The sequence below is a fragment of the Phacochoerus africanus genome, chromosome X, assembly GCF_016906955.1.
Source record: "Phacochoerus africanus isolate WHEZ1 chromosome X, ROS_Pafr_v1, whole genome shotgun sequence".
Taxonomy (NCBI): domain Eukaryota; kingdom Metazoa; phylum Chordata; class Mammalia; order Artiodactyla; family Suidae; genus Phacochoerus; species Phacochoerus africanus.
The window spans coordinates 118,534,037-118,552,782 of NC_062560.1; the positions used below are offsets into that span (position 1 = coordinate 118,534,037).

At 39.2% G+C, this 18,746-nt stretch overlaps 1 protein-coding gene across 10 annotated transcripts in view; it reads right to left on the reverse strand.

The window, feature by feature from the left end:
• Window positions 1-18,746, reverse strand: part of ATP11C (ATPase phospholipid transporting 11C) — a 171,579-nt gene that overhangs the window by 48,527 nt on the left and 104,306 nt on the right. For 9 of the 10 annotated variants that reach the window (XM_047763956.1, XM_047763951.1, XM_047763948.1 and 6 more), the window contains 12 exons: window positions 18,025-18,075; window positions 16,762-16,826; window positions 16,330-16,411; window positions 14,942-15,092; window positions 14,161-14,358; window positions 8,753-8,914; window positions 8,280-8,431; window positions 6,830-6,901; window positions 4,939-5,012; window positions 3,145-3,248; window positions 2,276-2,457; window positions 898-1,161 (listed from right to left, as the gene is read on the reverse strand). In XM_047763956.1, coding sequence (XP_047619912.1) covers window positions 898-1,161; window positions 2,276-2,457; window positions 3,145-3,248; window positions 4,939-5,012; window positions 6,830-6,901; window positions 8,280-8,431; window positions 8,753-8,914; window positions 14,161-14,358; window positions 14,942-15,092; window positions 16,330-16,411; window positions 16,762-16,826; window positions 18,025-18,075 — 1,557 coding nt within the window. The remainder of the gene's footprint in view (window positions 1-897; window positions 1,162-2,275; window positions 2,458-3,144; window positions 3,249-4,938; window positions 5,013-6,829; window positions 6,902-8,279; window positions 8,432-8,752; window positions 8,915-14,160; window positions 14,359-14,941; window positions 15,093-16,329; window positions 16,412-16,761; window positions 16,827-18,024; window positions 18,076-18,746) is intronic. The other variant, XM_047763954.1, reaches the window with a different exon arrangement.

Below are 18,746 nucleotides of genomic sequence, written 5' to 3' on the forward strand. Positions count from 1 at the left end.
CTGGATAGACTTGCTCTACACTTTATTGGCTGTGTTACCTTGAATAAGTCAATTCATCTCTCTAAGCTTTAGTTTCCCTATATGTAAAATGAAGAAACAATAAAATTGTGTTACTGGGTTGTTGTGAAGATTCAATGAGAATAATTTTAAAGTGCTTAATGTTGTTCCCGGAACAGGTGTGCTTAAGGAATGTAAAATAATATGATCTAGGGGTCTCTGGATTTAGTGTAAGTACATCCAGTGGCATTCTGGAAGAGGAAACTGATTTGCTTATGGCCAAGGTATATTCCAGTAATTGGTTTAGATAAGGCTAAGTCTTGGCCAATGTCAAGTATAGGAAAATGTATCCCTGGGTATTAAATTATTGTGGATCAGTGGCTTTCCTTGAGAAGCTTAGGTTCTGCGAGTTCTTCCTAAGCAGCTTGTTGAAAGCAGTCGAGTGCCCATGTTATTAAGTATTTGGTCTCCTTTGGGTACTGGGGCACGAAAATCCACACAGAAAATGGCTCCAGGACCTCAATGTGCATGGAAACTGTTTTAGAGACTGATTTTATTACATTCAATTTAAGAGATCATGGAAAGGAATATTTTTTCTTAACACAGACCAGGCCAGAATAGCACTGCTAAATACCCGGACCCTAAACATTTAGAAAATGAACCACTTTTCTAAAGCTTGAGAAGTGCAAGGTTTTCTTTTAAATGAAAGGAGAGTTGGAGAGGGCCAAATAATCTCAAATGGGTCACTAGCCAAGTCCTCAGGGAAGGTTCTAACTTACAGGAATAAAGCACCTGCAAACAAAGAATAATAAATTACAGAAAATGGAGACTTCTGCATGAACAGCTGTGATTTACATCTGTACCAATGCATAAATATAATGAATCTATGCACTTTCTTACTTTTTAAGGCTTCTAGTACTTTTAGGAAATTCATGCAGCAACTTCTTACGATATTCAATCAACAACTCATGTAATCGATCTTCTTTCCTTTCACTTTCTTCGATGGTTTTGGTGGTCAGTTCCAAGAGCTCGGTGCTGGTTTGGAAAAGGCGGCAGGCATAGCAGGTGGATTTGGCTGTCTCCATCTTGTCCCCAGTAAGCACCCAGACTTTCAGACCTGCTGCGTGCAAAGCTTCAATGGTCTCAGCAGCTTGATCCTGTAGCCTGAGAACACAAAGAAAACCTTGTTATCTCTAAAAATTCCTGACATAGAGATTCTGCAAGAAGGCTTGTGAAAGAGAATATTTTTATAATTCATAGCAATTCTGGAGTCCAGACGTGTTATCACAGTTGGTTTTCTTATATATCCTCCCACTCTCTCTAAGCATACACTTTCTGGCATTGTGATTAAAGTAACATTTTAAACAATGAGGTCTGGAAAGTTCATGACATCTCTTGAGGTAACCAACGACAGAATTAAGAATCATCACTCAGCTAAAATGTTCAGAAACTCAACAAATGTTCTTATTCACTTAACATATTTCATTACGTTTTATATCCCATCATACAAATACTGGACATGGCTCAAAACTGAAAGGGGCAAACACATTCTAATGCAATACCAAGGGAAGTTAGCAAATCCCCATCTCTGAGGAGCTTGAAGTATAGGAAAGCCAGCCATTCTGAAAGAGAATTTAAGCATAATTCTGAGAGGCAAGGATAGAAGAACGATACTCTGTGTTCCTTTTGGCCAGAGAACAACAATGAAATTAGAAAAAATGAATTCTATTAGAATTCCAATACTTTCCAACTTGGCTAAATATAGGTTTACAAATTCTTGTTTGGGTTAAGCATCACAGTTTGCATTCATAACTTCTAGAAGACTCCTAAAACAGAATCTAAGACTTATTTTTTCAAGCGTATCAATTCTGGAGCCCTATAATCATGCCCAGCAGAGCTCAGCCTGTATATTTAGAGCAAATTATTTTAAAGTATGCAAAATCATGCTCTAGTCTGTCAAAATTGTACCGACTCTACCAGGTACCAACTCAAACGATACCCCTAGCACAAAGCTTTCTACACATAGTAAGACTCTTTCATAAATATCTGCATAAATTCATGGCTTAGTAAGTATTCAAAAGACCTCAGAGATGACAAATTCATTCTCTTAAGCCACAAATATTTAACTTAAAAATTATTCCCACAAACAGTTCAAAATCTGGTGTACTCACAAAGCTGAATCAAAGATTTTAAAATTTGAGAATAAGTTATCAATTTGGATAGATACCATCTTAAATGATTGGTCATTAAAACAACAAGAATATCATTTTCTAGTTACTTGTCTTCCACTGCAGTGGCTCCAATTAAATTCATGTTTGTCTCAATATCATCAAAAACCTTTTCCATTTTTTCTTCTCTGTCTTGTAAGGCCATTTTCGCCTCTATGAGTTGTCTGTTAATTTTTTCATAATCATCTGGAGCAATTTCTTTGAAGGCTACACAAAGTGTCCGATACCCATCCTAAAAGTAAAGTAAGAGAGCGTGACTTATCCAAATAAATAAAAACAAAACACCCATTAAAGACTCTTGCTTTACCATACAAAAGAGAAACAGACACATTTTTAGTTAAAAAAGAAAGAAAAAAAAAGAACACGCTGCATAATATTCAATAGGTTAATACCCAATTAGGTTCAGAATAAAAAAAATAATGCCTCTTGGGGTAAAAAAATTAAAAAAATATTTAAAAAGGAGAACATAAAGATTTCAAGAATCTTCAAAAGCTACAAATTCTAAACAGAAACTTGCAATAGGATGTTTTATATAAAAATAAGGAGGGAGTTCCTGTTGTGGCTCAGTGGGTTATGAACCCGACTAGTATGCATGAGGATGCAGGTTCGATTCCCTGGCCTTGCCCAGTGGGTTAAGGATACAGCATTGCCATGAGCTGTGGTGGTGTAGGTCACAGACGCGGCTCGGATCTGACATTGCTGTGGCTCTGGTGTAGGCCTGGAGGTGCAACTCTGATGCAACCCCTAGCCTGGGAACTTCCATATGCTGCAGGTACAGCCCTAAAAAATCAAGAAAAAATACAAAAAAAGATGACAAAATAAGCTAAAATTCGTTTAAACAGTCCTTGAAAATAGTAATCCATAAACGTAGTCATCTCTAGCATTTCTCTTTCTATTAGGGGGAAAGGTATAGTCTCACCATTGCATTACGTTCCACATGGGCTTTAGTTAACTCAATTTCATGATTTTGCACCCTGGGGAAAACTGCTGAGTCGGCTCCTTTACAAAAGAGAAGAATGTCTCCTAAAATAAAGAACAAGAGTACTTGACTTAGAATTTCAAGACAGGTATTGGGATTTTTAAATTTTTTTGTCTGTTTAGGGCCACACCTGTGGCATATGGAGGTTCCCAGGTTAGGGGTCGAATCGGAGCTACAGCCGCAGGCGATAGCAACTTGGGATCCGAGCTGTGTCTGTAACCTACACCACAGCTCACGGCAACACAGGATTCTTAACCCTCTGAGCAAGGCCAGGGACTGAACCTGCGTCCTCATGGATGCCAGTCAGATGCATTTCCACTGAGTCACGATGGGAACTCTGGTACTGGGATCTTAGTAACACGTAGCTATTAAGGCGGTGTCTCCCACCCAGCTGCTGTGTATCCTGAGCCTGCCTTGGAATGCTCACCTAAATGCAGCGAGACATCTTGACCTTTAATCTGTCAGGACAACATTCACCACGTTTTAGGACCAATACGGACACAACTAATATCGTAGAGTTTACAACATGCACCTCTGTCAAAACATACTTCCTTGTAATGAGTCACAGAGGACTGTGCTTGTGTCAAGGAGCTGCATTTGAATTCTCTCTCAGGATGTTGTCAATCAAGGTCTAAAGTTCACATGTGGCATCTACAGATGCCAAGGACTAAACTCAAGCTCAAACAAGATGAAACCATTTTGAAAGACTATACACGTTAGCTTTTAAAACAGTAGCTTGATGGTTTTTACTGGAAACTTGAGGCGAGCTGTACAGAATGCTAGTACAAGTCCAGCTTTACAGACCAGTCATGTGCTCCCAGGAAAGTGGACACAGCTGACCATTAAGAAAGACATTCCATCCTTATAAAAGCAAAATGCTAATTTAAAAAAGTTAAAAAAGGGTAGTTCTGAGGTCAAGGCCCATGGTAGACCACTTCCTCAGACACCTCACCACTGGCAAAAGAATGCATATGTGCATGTGAACGGGTAAGAACAGCAAGTATTCCAAATGTAAGGTGTTTTTTTTTCATTTTCTCCCACATATCCAGTGTGTTTAAAAGTCATAAAACCAATTCCATATGCACATACAATGAAATATCATGACTTTGCAGCTGCACCACAAAATAAAGTAGGATATATTCACCCAAGGGTCTGTCTATATCTATCTTCTTATTCTCATATTAAGAAATTTTCAATAGACTTAATACTAAAAAGTAAATTACTAGGAAACAAATCAAGGATATTTTGAAAAACCACCCAGAGACTTACAGACACACGCACACGGAGGAATCTGAGAGCCAACAAATGAAGTAGGAATGCTACCTCATGGGTTTTGTTGAATCTGAGCAGAAGGCATCCCAACCACTATGGTTCCTCCCAAGGACATGGGAGAACCCCGAAATGATGGTACCGGTTGCCCTGCAAAGGGCAAGCTTCTTCACTGTGTGAAACAAAGAGCCCAAAGCGCTGGAGTAAAATCACATGCCCTTTCCCAGCAGTCTGGCCCTTCATCATCTCTAGCTCACCAGCTTCCAGCAGTGGGGTTTTGCCACTGACGATCTGGCAAACTGAGCATGTATCCATATAAATACATAAAGACATATACAAAAGCTCTGTATGACTTTAGGTCATCATACACCACTACATGACATGTTTTTCTTTCTGGAAATAGTTGATCAACACACAAATCTACAAACGGGAAAAGAGAAAAAGTCAAGTTTTTGAGATGTATACCTGATTGAGTCTTCACAATTACACTCATACGACGGCGGACAGAATCAAAATTTAAGGTGTGAAGAAGTTCATACCTTTAAGAGAAAAAAAAAATGAAAAGTGAAATAACTCAACCACACAGGAAAAAATAAAACACAAAGGAAACATCTTAAATTTACAGAGCTCTCCTCTTAAGGGTTGCTGGTTGTGTGCACTATGCCTGCTTTCCATTGTGTCTTTGGAATTTCTCTGCACCTAGACCATGCTGTCAGAGGATACCGGCACTGGTTAAGGGGTATCTCTATCTTCTCATTATGTTACCTAAAATACTAAGGAGAGAGTGACTGCATAGGAATGAGGGACAAAGAGCTGTCCTACCAAGCCATATCTGGAGGGCATCTAGAAATACTTTCCCCCTGCCAATTATTTTCATCATCTATTTATTTCCTACTATACCTCAGGCACAGTGATTGATGCTGGAGAACAGACATGAATCTGCCCAAGACCCTTCCCTTAAGGGGCTTATCGTGTGTTAAGGAAGGCAAAGCGTAATGAGATGACAATCCCCTAGTCTTCCAAATACAGTAATAAAGGAAGACATCCGAAGGAAGGCTTCCTGGAAGAGGTTGCATCTGAGCTGTGTTTTGCAGGAGTGCTGTGATGAAGAAACGGTATCATGGCATTCTGAGAACAGAGAAGCACCTGTGCAAAAGCACCAACATGAGAGCACATGGCCCATGGGGGCACTTAAAGCAGTTCACGTAAGGCTTGAAATCTAGTTGACAGGGAAGTAGCAGGAGAGGCACGCAGGGACTGGGACCTGAGAACATTTCAGAGTTTTTGGATTTTATTCTAAGGGCAAAAGAAATCCACCGAAAGGTATAAACGGTAGAATGACATGATCAGATTTATATGTGAATGGCTGAACTATTCATCAGATGATGGGATGAAGAAACGTAAGAGTTACTAGAAAAAGTGTGAGGAAATGCTTTCTTGAAAATAAATAACTTGGATACAAGTATTTGACCAAAAAAATTTTACTACAGTGACTGTCTTTGACGGAAACGAGCAGGTCACTGGTTTTTAGGATGCGTGTGTGTAAGACATTGACATGTAGTATCTCATTTGTTGCTGACCAGATGGGGGCACTGTTGTGAACCGGCTCTATCTGGACTTTGACAATGACTCTTGGCCTTGGCAATCGGGCCAAAGAGCCTTTCTCTGGCTTTTGAACATTCCTTCCCAGAAGGGCAAATTCCCTAAGCACATTTACAAATGTTATAGGGTTTTGACATGGGTCTCAGGAGATGCTAGGGGTCAGAACGGAAGTCAGAGAAGATAATTACCTTTCAAGTTCAGATGAAGGAATTCAAATTAATCACAGAGCCTAATTAAAATCTGTTACTAGACCAAGGTAGCTTTGTTTGTTGGGGTCTCTGCAGCAAAACTGCTGCATCAGAGTTCTGGCCTGAGGCTCACACCTAAGCATCTAGAACAAGAGAAGGCTTCTGCCACTAAAGCTGACCTGACTGGCCGGGTCTGCAAGCCCAAAATGATTGGCTGGGTTCTGGTCAGCAGGATTCATGCATGTTCACTGATTTTTCTTGCAACATGCGTTGGAGACCTGAAATGGCATCTAAAATTCAAAAAAAAAGGTCCAGGCAGACTCTCACTGAGGCTACTGGACCTGTATGTGAACAAAATTGGAATCATTTACACCTCAAATGCTAGTTTCTGCCATTCTACGAAAAATGTCTTCTACTCTAACTACATTTACATAAAACTCTGAACTGGGAGACCGAGTCCCACAGTTAGAGATGTAAACAGTTTCCTTTGATGTCCTTTCGAAATCCATCCAAGGTTGACTGTGATGTTAGGAAGTGACAAACATCAAACACACAGTGCTACTTACTCTTCTATTTCTTTTCTTTGGTTTTCTACTCTCATATGGCCATTCCGAATTCCTACAAATGTGAACCCATACCTGTCAACAACAATAAAAAAGACCTTTGTGTATCTCTAAAGAATGATTAATTTTCCCTTGCACTGGGGTTATTCATACTTACCATTTTCTTCTCTTTCATAAGATCTCAATCTATAACTTTCTTTTACTTGCTGAGATGATGGCACAGAGCAAGTCAATGCCCAGGGACAAATTTGTAACCAAGAAAGAGGCAATTTGTAATGTCAATTCTGTGGCTAACACATGGGGTGACCTTTTAGCCACTAAATCATCCTGGGCCTCAAGGATAAAACAGGACTTTCAGTTACCAAATGATATCAAAATTGCTGGGAGCACTTCAGAAATGACGTGTATTACACAAAAAGTGGCCACTGTTACATGATTTCCAAAACTTAATACAAACATCTGGATTTCTGGCTGGAATACGAATATAGTAATGCAAGTTACATCTATGCATTTCTAGTTTCTCTTTGGTATTAATTGGTCAGGTCTGGGAATTTTTTCAAACTTTTGGATAAAGTAGTTTGGCTCCTTATAAAGAATAAGGACACTTACAAGATAAGGTTATTGAAGAAAATAGAGAAAAAAAAAAATTCCTATCCTTTTGTGATTTCTCTTTCTCAGGAGAAGTGAAAGAAAGGTTTAACTTCTTTTATTCTTGAAAAATGCTAATGTATTTTTCTGCAACTTATTTCTGGGTTTTATTCTACTTTTTTTTTAGGACTGTACCCATGGCATATGGAAGCTCTCAGGCTAGGGGTATAATTGGAGCTGCAGCTGCCAGCCTATGCCACAGACATGGCAATACCAGAACCAAGGCACATCTGCGACCTACAGCACAGCTCGGTTCCTTAACCTGCTGAGGGAGGCCAGGGATCAAACCTGTAACGTCAAGGATATACTAGTTGGGTTCGTTACCACTGAGCCACTACAGGAACTCCTATTTCTGGGTTTTAAAACAGCCTTATTGGAGTTCCTGCTGTAGCACAGTGGGTTAAAGATATGGTGTTGCTGCAGCTGTGGCGTAGGCTGCAAGTGAGGCTCAGATTCAATCCCTGGCCTGGGAACTTATGCTGTGGGTGCACCCATAAAAACAAACAAACAACAACAACCATAAAAACCCCCGGTATTTTTGAGGTCTAACTGATAGAGAACCGCAAATTTGTTCACTATGATGAGTTTGGACACATGCATATGTCTGTGATACCATTACCACAGTCAAGGTAAGAGACATATTCTGGTATTTTTTAGTTTCTTTGTGTCCTTTTTTTTTTTTATTGTTTGTGGTTAGAACACAACATGAGATCCACTTCCTTAAATTCTGAAGTGAAAAATACCATATTAACTAAAGGCACACCACTGTATCTTTTGAAATCATCCCTCTAACATATGTCCTTACTTTTTAGCTCCCTTGACCAAAGCTATTTCATCTGGTGAAGAGGACATATAGGTTAATTCGGCTGATTCAGTAGCTCCATCAACAGCATCATTTGTTTTAATTTCCACAGTATGACATAAACACAAGGCACGCAGAAAGAGCTCTTCTCGATTCTGTTGAACAGTAACAGAAAAATGACTATATTATTTTCACTTTAATCACTTCATAACTAGTCAATGAACAGAGAAAAGTTATTAATGTGATAGAATGTTATAACCTCCAGCAAACTGCACAGCAGAAATTTACAAATTCTTAATACTCAAATGAGCTATATATCTCTCCTAGTACCTAACCACATGCCTGGTTCTCAGCTAACATATCCTAGGGTTATTCAACAGGCCATGTCACGTGCTCAAAGTCTTTGTTTCTACTACCTTAACATATGCCTATGTAAATTAACTTCTCAAGGTAAATGGTAACACAGAAAATGCCACCTTATCTGCTTTGTCAAAATACGGTAAGGGTCCATCAGTTTGAGAAAGTCCATCAGCCTCCTGAGTTACACCTTTATATTTATGCCCATCTATGCAGCATTCAATGAATTCCATGCTGTTTTCAGTGAGTGTTCCGGTTTTATCTGTAAATACATAATCCACCTGAAAACAAGAACAGAAACATGCATTCTTACTTTCTTCAGTGTGATTAATTTTTAGTTAGTTATAAGACAGGGATATTTTCATACCCACTGAAATCATCTTTTCTAAAGAACTTGTCAAATGCCAGGTAATCACACAAGTAATAATATCAGGAGTTCCCACTGTGGTGCAGTGGAAACGAATCCGACTAGGAACCATGAGGTTGCCGGTTCGATCCCTGGCCTTGCTCAGTGGGTGAAGGATCCAGCGTTGCCATGAGCTGTGGTGTAGGACGCAGACACGGCTCACATCTGGCGTTGCTGTGGCTGTGGTGTAGGCTGGCAGCTACAGCTCCGATTCGACCCCTAGCCTGGGAACCTCCATATGCCACAGGTGTGGCCCCCCAAAAGATAAAAAACAAACAAACAAACAAGTAATATTATCAAATGAATCAGAAATGAACAAGTATTTTTAAAGATACTGGAACAGTATTACATGTCTAAGGTAGATGACCTCAAAGGTAGAAGACTGACAAGAAGAAAAAATGTGGCTATTTTATCAAACTAAGACCCCTTCATTTAACACTCACCTGTTTTGATATAAAGAAGTTAACGTAAGAAAAGTCAATTTTCTAGGAGGGAAACAATTTGCTAATCACTTATTCCTCCCCCCTGCCCCCCTGACAGACACACACACAAATATATTAGATAGGAACTTAAATTAACTGAGATGTAACAAAAATTTTTCTGGAGAAGTAAAATTTTCTATGAATACACTGGATCAAAGTAAAATGCATTGTGTCATATAATGTACATAAGAGTTACAGAATACCGATGGACATGGGAAGTAGTAATATTAACAGTTAATTATGAGGCACAGTAAGTTAACACTGATAAAAACATAAATGAAATTTCTTTCTACATACTATGAATATTTTCAGATACTCCTCAAAAAAGTCTCCAAATTAAAAAAAGCAAGTTTATAGTGATAGTTTAATGTATAATTTCATAAATAATGGAAAAAAGGCTATGAAATAAATTTTCCATGTAAAATAAGTCATTTTGAGCACTTCCATTTTATCTCAGTTTTTATCTCTTCTATTTATAACATCAGACTTTCAGAAACCCACAATTTCACCCTCCTTTTTGGCAATTTATGCTTAAATTGTTAAAATTATGGGCTGACAGGAACAAGCATAAGTACAAGATTAAGGTTTTTATTATGTAAGGGAGAAAAAGATGAACTGTAGCAGTAGTTGCTTTCTAATTATTTTTCAAAGCTTTTCACAGTAGCAGTACTGGCACAAATATAGCATTCCAATCTTCTTTTTTTTTTTTTTCCTGTGAACCAGCCAAGTTTGAATTCTCTCTTTAAATTAATCCAAGTGGTATTATTCCTGTATCATCTAGATTTTTTCCAGTTAAAATGAAATTCTTTGGGCCTTTTTTTCTGATCAAAACTACTAACCTTCACTTTCCCCTGAAGGCTGTCCTGGGTTGTTTCACTTTCTGCACTTGGATAAGCATTAACCCATTTACAGGTGACCAAGGTAATTGTTTTAAAAATATAAAGGGCAATTGGTTGCCTATGTATAACCATTTGTGTAGTACGGATCTGTGTTCTCAGGTATAGACCAACAAACTACAATTATCAAACTGCAGTCTGCATCACACTCATTTGGAGGGTGCCTGCTAAAAGTCATATTGCTGGGCTCTATCCCCAGAGTTTCTGACTCAGTAGCTCTGGGGTGGAGCTGGATGATGTGCATCTCTAGTAAGTTCCCAGGTAATGCCGATGCTGCTGGTTGTGAGATCACACTCTGAAAACCACCGATCTAATACATGCCCTATACTCAGGAAAAGGGGAGGAGAGGATTGGCTATTATTAAAAAAGTATTCTCATATTTATAGGAGAGAGAGGGCTGATGAGTGAGAGGGTACTGCTTGCCTCTGACTCTCAATAGCCTCTTTCTCTTTAGTGTTAGAGTTGAGCCAGGTTGCTGGAAAGGCTCCTCTCTACCAGGAAGCTCAAAGCCATCACTTCATGTAGACAGAAAGTCTCAAGTGAGATAGCTGGTAGAAAGAAACCTAAGATAGAGGTTGAACACATGAAACACCTTTACGATAAAAATTGGTCAGTGGAGTTCCCGCCATGGTGCAGTAGGTTATGGATCTAATTGCAGCGGCTGGGGTTGCTGCCGAGGTGAGGGTTTGATCCCCAGCCCAGTGCAGTGTGTTAAAAGGATCAGGCGTTGCCGCAGCTGTGGCTTAGATTCAACCCCTGGTCTGGGAACTTCCCTATGCCATGGGTGAGTCCATAAAAAAAAAAATTGGTCGAAAATTTTCAAGTAGTCTAACCTAATGAAGCCTCTGGACTGGAGTCATGGCTCTACCACCTACTAACTTTGTGACCTTGGAAAAATCTCTTCATCTCTCTGAACTTTAAATATTAGACTTAAATAATCAAATCTACTGTACACAGCTATAAAGATTACCGAATATGTTTGTAAATTATAAAGTGTTATATAGGTGTTGATTGCCATTGCTGGGTGTAAGAGTAACCTCAGTACCAAGAACATATCTTAAGATAACACAGAAGATACAATACATAAGCACTGGACTGAATTACTGGAATCAGAGTATATACTCAGACACACCATGGGCATAGCTACAAGACTGGGAGGGGACATGAAAGAGGAGGCTATCCCCACAATTTTTTCAGGATGGGTTGAAACCATTTGGTTGTCCAAAGGATAAATGTCTGATCATAACAAGAGCCCATTTTTTCCCAACTGAGTTGAGCAGTCTACTTCTTTTTGTTTTCAAGTCAAACATAAACAGTGTCCTAAACATATCTTCCTATTTTTTACTTAATACCAATGTGGATCACTTTGAAAGAGGTTAAGCAAGTGTTTGTGATGGTAGTGATGGGAACTAATTACACTGACTGATTTTAGGTAAAATAAAAGCCCTACAGATCTTAAATTATGACTCATTAAGGAGAAAACTGGTTATACTTAATTTTGTGTGTAATGGTCCACTGAATGCTAAATGGCCTAAGAAACCACTTCAAGACTTTCTTTGCATTTTCATTCAGGTAGTTTCTACACATATAAATTGATCATGATGGCAAGTTGTTTTTACACCGTATAAATTAAAGTGGTGGTCTATTATCTTAGTGATTTGATGGCAATCACACCCAGAAAAGCAGGTTTTGGTGGGGGAAAAGTGGTGGCTGAAATTAAAACTATAGTTTTTCTTTCTTTTTTTTTGGGGGGGGGGTGTCTTTACCCATGGCATGTAAAAGTTCCCAGGCAAGGGATGGAACCTGAGCCACAGATGTGGCAATGCTGGATCCTTAACCCACTTTGCCACAGCGGGAACTCTTGCAATTTCTTCTCACTGATCAAATTTAGCAGATCATTACCCAAAGCTCTACTTTACTTTCTGCAGTGTAAAAAAACAGTCTAGATGATAGGGCCAAGACTATGCTCCCACAGGTAAGTATGAGATCTCCTGAGGTGGAGATCTGGCCTGGATATCCTGGACTGTCTTGGCTAAGAATTAGTTGCCACATGTGGAATGGTGGCTGTTCTATCTACAGTAGCCTGGGGCTAGCCATGTTCATCCTTGGTTAGGTAAATCCATACAGCCAGGCAACTGATCTAGAACAGGCAGACCTGTTCAACTAAATCAGCTACTGGGAAAAAGTTCACCAGAGGTGGCTATAACTCAATTTTTTGTGTGTGGAAAAAAATGGTGCAGGTTAATGCCTTTTACTGGGACTAGAGTAGTTCTACCTAGACAGCTTTGTCCCTGGATGAAAACTTCTGGTTTAAAAAGGCTGAGGTCAGCTGTGGCAGCTGAAGTCACCTACAAAAGAAACTTCTGGGAACACTCTCAAGAGAAAAACATTCGTTCATCCATTTCTTATTCTGTACTTTAGTGACTCAGTGTCTCTGTGGGATTCTGGAGTCCTAGAGTCAGATCTTAATAAAATGCTAACTGGAGAGTCCTTCCACCCTTGTGGCCATAGTTGTCCAGAGGAGACTCTGACCCAGGCAAAGCTGTGTAAAGAACAGAAATAGAGAGCAGGAGGTGGGGACTGAAATAAGAAAGAGAATTTTGAAGTATATATAAATCGGCACCATTCAAAATAAGTGTGAAGCCCTGTTCCAGTCACACAGTTCCATTAAATGAAATCTGCATCCCCCAGTCACAGAAATGACATTTCCACAGCCTTGACATTCTAAATATCAAGAGAATTAAATGCAAGCCAAAAAAATCCCCTCAGCTTACAAAGATCATTACATGATAAACAGTAAATTCGGACAAAGGGAAAAACATTCTCAATACTGGTAATAAAAGCACTTAAGAAATCATCATTTAGGAGTTCCCGTCTTGGCGCAACGGAAACAAATCCGACTAGGAACCATGAGATTGCAGGTTCGATCCCTGGCCTTGCTCAGTGGCTTAAGGATCTGGCATTGCTGTGAGCTGTGGTGTAGGTCACAGACGCGGCTCAGATCTGGCGTGGCTCTGGTGTAGGCTGGCAGCAATAGCTCTGATTAGACCCCTAGCCGGGGAACCTCCATATGTCGCAGGTGTGGCCCTAAAAAAATTAAAAAAAAAGAAAAGAAAAAAAAAGAAATCATTATTTAAAGAATTACAGCTAGATGGCATTGCACTTGAAAACAAATGCACCTGGGTTAGCAGTTGAGGTCAAAGCCTGAACTACATTGGTATGTGAAGCAAAAAGCATTTAGAGGAGTGCATGCCCTCACAGTTTCCCTTCATTTAAATTCTTGCGCTGGAACAAACAACTCTGCCTTCTACGTGTATATTTCATCTGATCAGAAATGTACCAAGAAAATGTCAATAAGACAACTTTGGTCAATTTTGTTTATGGAACAAAATGCATTTATAAAATAGCTTTACTTACACTACCTCATATTCTATCCCTAAATGATTATAAATGGTGATGAAGACTACCTTTTCCAAAGCAATACCACCACCAGGTGAGTTTTAAAATGAATTTCCGTAACATTCAAATTTTAATACAGAAATCGAGGTCCTTCTCGAAAATGTCAGCAAAATAACTGATGCTACAACTCTAACAACTTTGCTTGACTTCATTACATGCCGGCATAAAGGAATTTTTGTTGAATCACATTTCCAAATGTGAAACGGTCACATATGTTGGTAGTTCAGACTATAAGAAAAGGTATTTTCAATGTCAACTTATTTTAAGTAAAAATAAGTTCTAACCTGACCAAGTTCTTCATTAAGGTCTGATGTGTTAACCAGGGCTCCTTCATTAATTTCTTCATCATAAAAGTCCTTGTCCCATGAAATGAAGAAGGAGCCCAAGAATTTTTGCATTTCTACTGTGACATACATGGACACAGGAATGATAAAGTTGAATAGAACCATAAATGACAGGAAGTCGGTGAACATTTTCAAAACCTAAAACAAAAGAAACAGTTCATGCTAATTAAATGTTAACTTTCATCTAAACATTTTATCTTTTAATTTCAAAGCTTAAAGCGCTGCTCCTATCATAAAAAGGAAACTTTCCAATGACATTATATCATTGGTCAAAATGAGTATCACAGTATGTGAAATCAACATTTAAAACACCCTGAATTCTGTCACTATTCTTCAGTATATGCACCTTGACTTAACATTTTTCACTTCCTTAATTTCTCTGCTCCTCCCACCCCCAGATATGAATGCAGGATCAAAGTGTTTATGTAGGTATACATTATGTTCCTTAACATATGAAAAGCCCATAATATAATAAATAACATGCCAGACCTTGGCCAATTGCTTAAAACTCTTAACCGAAGAGTTAAAAAACAAAGATAGATGCTTAGGGTTAGAAACAAAAACAAAAACTCTAACACTTCTTAAACAGTTAATGGCTTAGGGCTACCATACAACCAAGACAAAACCCAAATCGAAAGACAGTATTATCCGAGCAGCATTTCAATAAAAGGTGGCTCTGTCACGATGTGCTAGTTAAAATTTTTAACAAAAAATAAATTACCTTTAAAGTTTCCCGCTCTTTCTGGGTCTTTTGATTATACCAAGGTTCATCATTATATGGGGTGCTTTGCCAAACATATTTTAGAGTAGTGCATACTGCAGCTTTGGTCAGTAAGATAAATAAATACACAATCAGGAAGGCATTAATGGATCTGAAAAATAAGATATTATAGATTTAAAAAACATCTAATTACTTAAGATATCAACCAGGTATAATTAAAGCTTCTCCTGTGTGCGATGTGTAACCATAGCACAAACCTGAATGGATGACCTCAGTTATCATTGCTGAAATGTTACTCTTGAGTTGTAAAACAGAAAAGCCAGCCCTGACCATCTGACCAGTTTGTTGGTCACCAATGCTCCCGAAAGTGCAATGGCTAACTGGTTTATTTTATTTTTGGCTGACTAGTTTAACACACCTTTAGAAAGGATCCTATAAAATGACAGTGCAGGCATGCATGTGCGTGCATGCCTGCGCACACCCCCCCCCCCCATAAACCCTTATAGAAGGAGCAGACTGTTTCCATTTCCCTGAGTCCTAAAAGTTTAGAATAGAGGGTAAAAGAGCAAATGTGAACTTTTGAAGCTTAATGTCGATTCTTCGACTTTGAAAGCAGAGCTACAGAGAGGTGTCACTGATATACTACCTACCCCGGCCAACAGTAGGGTGAGGTCCATGCCAGTGGCACCTTGGCTTAAGGCATGTCAGGTACCCCTTCAATATTTGCCAGGAGACCATTATCTGTGTTGTACCTCTTTACATATAGTAACTAGAGGACCCCAAACTATTATCCAGCAGCAAAAGAGAAAAATTTTCATTTCTTTTTTTGTCTTTTTTTTGCCTTTTCTAGGGCCACTCCCGTGGCATATGGAGGTTCCCAGGCTAGGGGTCTAATCAGAGCTGTAGCCACCGGCCTACACCACAGCCACAGCCACACGGGATTCAAGCCACGTCTGTGACCTACACCACATGCTCATGGCAACGCTGGATCCTTAACCCACTGAGCGAGGCTAGGGATCAAACCCACAACTTCATGGTTCCTAGTCAGATTTGTTAACCACTGCGCCACGACGGGAACTCCAGAAATTTATATTTCAATTAAACTCTGCCCTTGAGTAGCTAAGTGAGCTTAGGTAGATCACTTATCATCTCTACGACGATTTATCTGTAAAGTGGACAGGCTAACAGGAATCACTCGAGTCTCTCGGAGAATTAAACCAGTAAGACATACGAATCTCTGAGCAGTTTCTGGAACATAAAAAGTGCTCAAAATGGTGGCATTATTACAATTGGTACTGTTTTTTCTTGTGGTTGGTTGTTATTTGGAAATACCGAGAAGTAACAATTTCAGTTCAATAACAACTAAAGAAATTGTGGTGCACACTAACTTTTCAACAGCAGAACGTTTCTGAGATTTCCCTTGGTAGTTCAATGCCATTTTGGTTTCCATTCCAGTGTAAACAGCAACTCCTAAGGAATAACAACACAGTGAAAACTAGGTTACAAATGAGATGGCCAATCAACTACCCACTCAGTTGGATTTACCAATCTTTTCAGTCTATAAAAGCAGAAGTTCTAAACTCTCTTCTATTCACCACCTGATATATCATTTATAGTATAATTTTCTTTCTCCCCCCCATAGTGTGATTTTAGTTCTGCACAGTTTGTCATACTTCGAGTTATTTTATTATCTTACAAATTCCCAACACCTAAAAATAGATTAAATGGCAATTAAATGCCATGTTCAATTTTCAACTGCAGAATTTAAAACAGGCTTTAAAACGCATATTTTTAATAAGTATATCTTAAAAAGTGGTCACCATATATCTTCTTGGTATTTTTTAGCGTAGCTCCTTTCAACAAGAGATTTTCAGGTCCCAAAGACCTAAATAAAAAATGAACACAACTTATCCAAACAGCCCAACAAATAATACCACCAACTTTGGGGACATATTCTGCCCTCACACACATCTATCTCCAAAAGGTTCAGAATATATCTGTCTACTTATATGCTTACTAACAGGACGAGCTGAAAGAGCCTTCCCTCTGAAGTTACTTGAGGGTACAGCACAGATGGAAGTACACACAGTACCAGAGCAGCCAGCAACACACAGAGGTAAAGAGATGCACAGAGATAAAAGGATTATGAGTCATAGACAGCAAGACAAGAACAGGACAGAGCAGCAGACAGCAAGAAACAGAAAGAAGGGATGACAGTAAAAAAACTGGGAAAGTACACATTAAGGGATCTTTGGGTACCCAGTGTTTAAGTTCCTTTTGAGTATTGGCTATAAAGACCAAGAGGAAAAGTTGAGAGAATTAACTGGATGATAGAAGAGGGAAGAAAACATCCCTTTTTATGTGAGTTGTTTCATTTAAACGATTAAGCCTTTCATTTTACTTGAGAGCAGCTAATTCTCCCAGTATTTTATCTACGGCCTAGTCCCTAAATTACTCTCCCTTAAAACACCGTTCTTTTTTTTTTTCCTTTTTGTCATTTCTTGGGCCGCTTCTGCGGCATATGGAGATTCCCAGGCTAAGGGTCTAATCGGAGCTGTAGCTGCCAGCCTACGCCAGAGCCACAGCAACGCAGGATCCGAGCTGCATCTGTGACCTACACCACAGCTCACAGCAACGCCGGATCGTTAACCCGCTGAGCAAGGCCAGGGATCGAACCCTCAACCTCATGGTTCCTAGTCGGATTCGTTCACCACTGCGCCACGACGGGAACTCCAAAACATGGTTCTTTAGGTACATTTCTAATATTGTTAGGCACTGCACAGCCAAGGACAATAAACACAGTGCTTAGGACATATTTGAGAATTATCAGCCAAAATGCCTGGAGCTCTACAATATTAGAAAACCTCAGCCGCACTTCAAACACCACCACCCCTCCGAGGACACTGTGCTCAGTCACTGCCGCACAACCCTACCAATGACAAGGTTAGCTACTTAAGTCACTCCAACTCCAGCTTTATTCACCCTTACATCCCTTTCTATAAAGGAAAGTATTTAACTATTTTAATAGGCTTAAAAGAGAAATATTCCTTTCCCCAAAAGGACAGATTAAAGGGAAAACTAACCTGGCAACAGCTTCAAGACTATTACTATAGATATTGATTCGGCCAACAAACCTGCAAAAAGAACATAATAGCACATGTGTCTTCCATATCCTGATAATATTTAGATACCCCAAATATGGGGATGAATCAAAACACAAATAATGCAAAAAGGGATAAGACTGAATGAACTATGAAAGCCTATTATATTTCTTTTTAAAAAGAGTTATGTTGAACCAATATGGTATGTAACATTTTCATCTTATTTAAAAAATACTATGGATTATAAGAATGTAAACTAAGACTCTCAATTGATTTTCAAGATCTATGTGGCACCGTGCATGCACACAACACCCTTCTCATTCATACTTTATATAAAAAACTGGCTTCTACTTTACATTCATGTGAAGAAAGGTTTATGGTGCTAAAATACAACTTTTCAAAACCATTAGTTCAATAGTTCTTTCATGTGAGCATAATTAGAATTTCTGGAGGGTGTATTAAACCACAGATTTCTGGGCCCCATCCTCAAGCTTCGGTTCTGGTAAGAACCTGCATTTCCCACAAGCTCCCAGGTGATGCTGACACTACTGACCCAGGATCACCCTGTGAGGACCATGGCATTAGTGCGAGGGAACACCTGATTACCACTGTGGAAATTTCCAAACTGTGTTTTGCAGCAGCATATGAAAGTTCCTGAGCCAGTGATAGAACCAGTACCTCTGCAGCGACCCAAGCCACTGCAG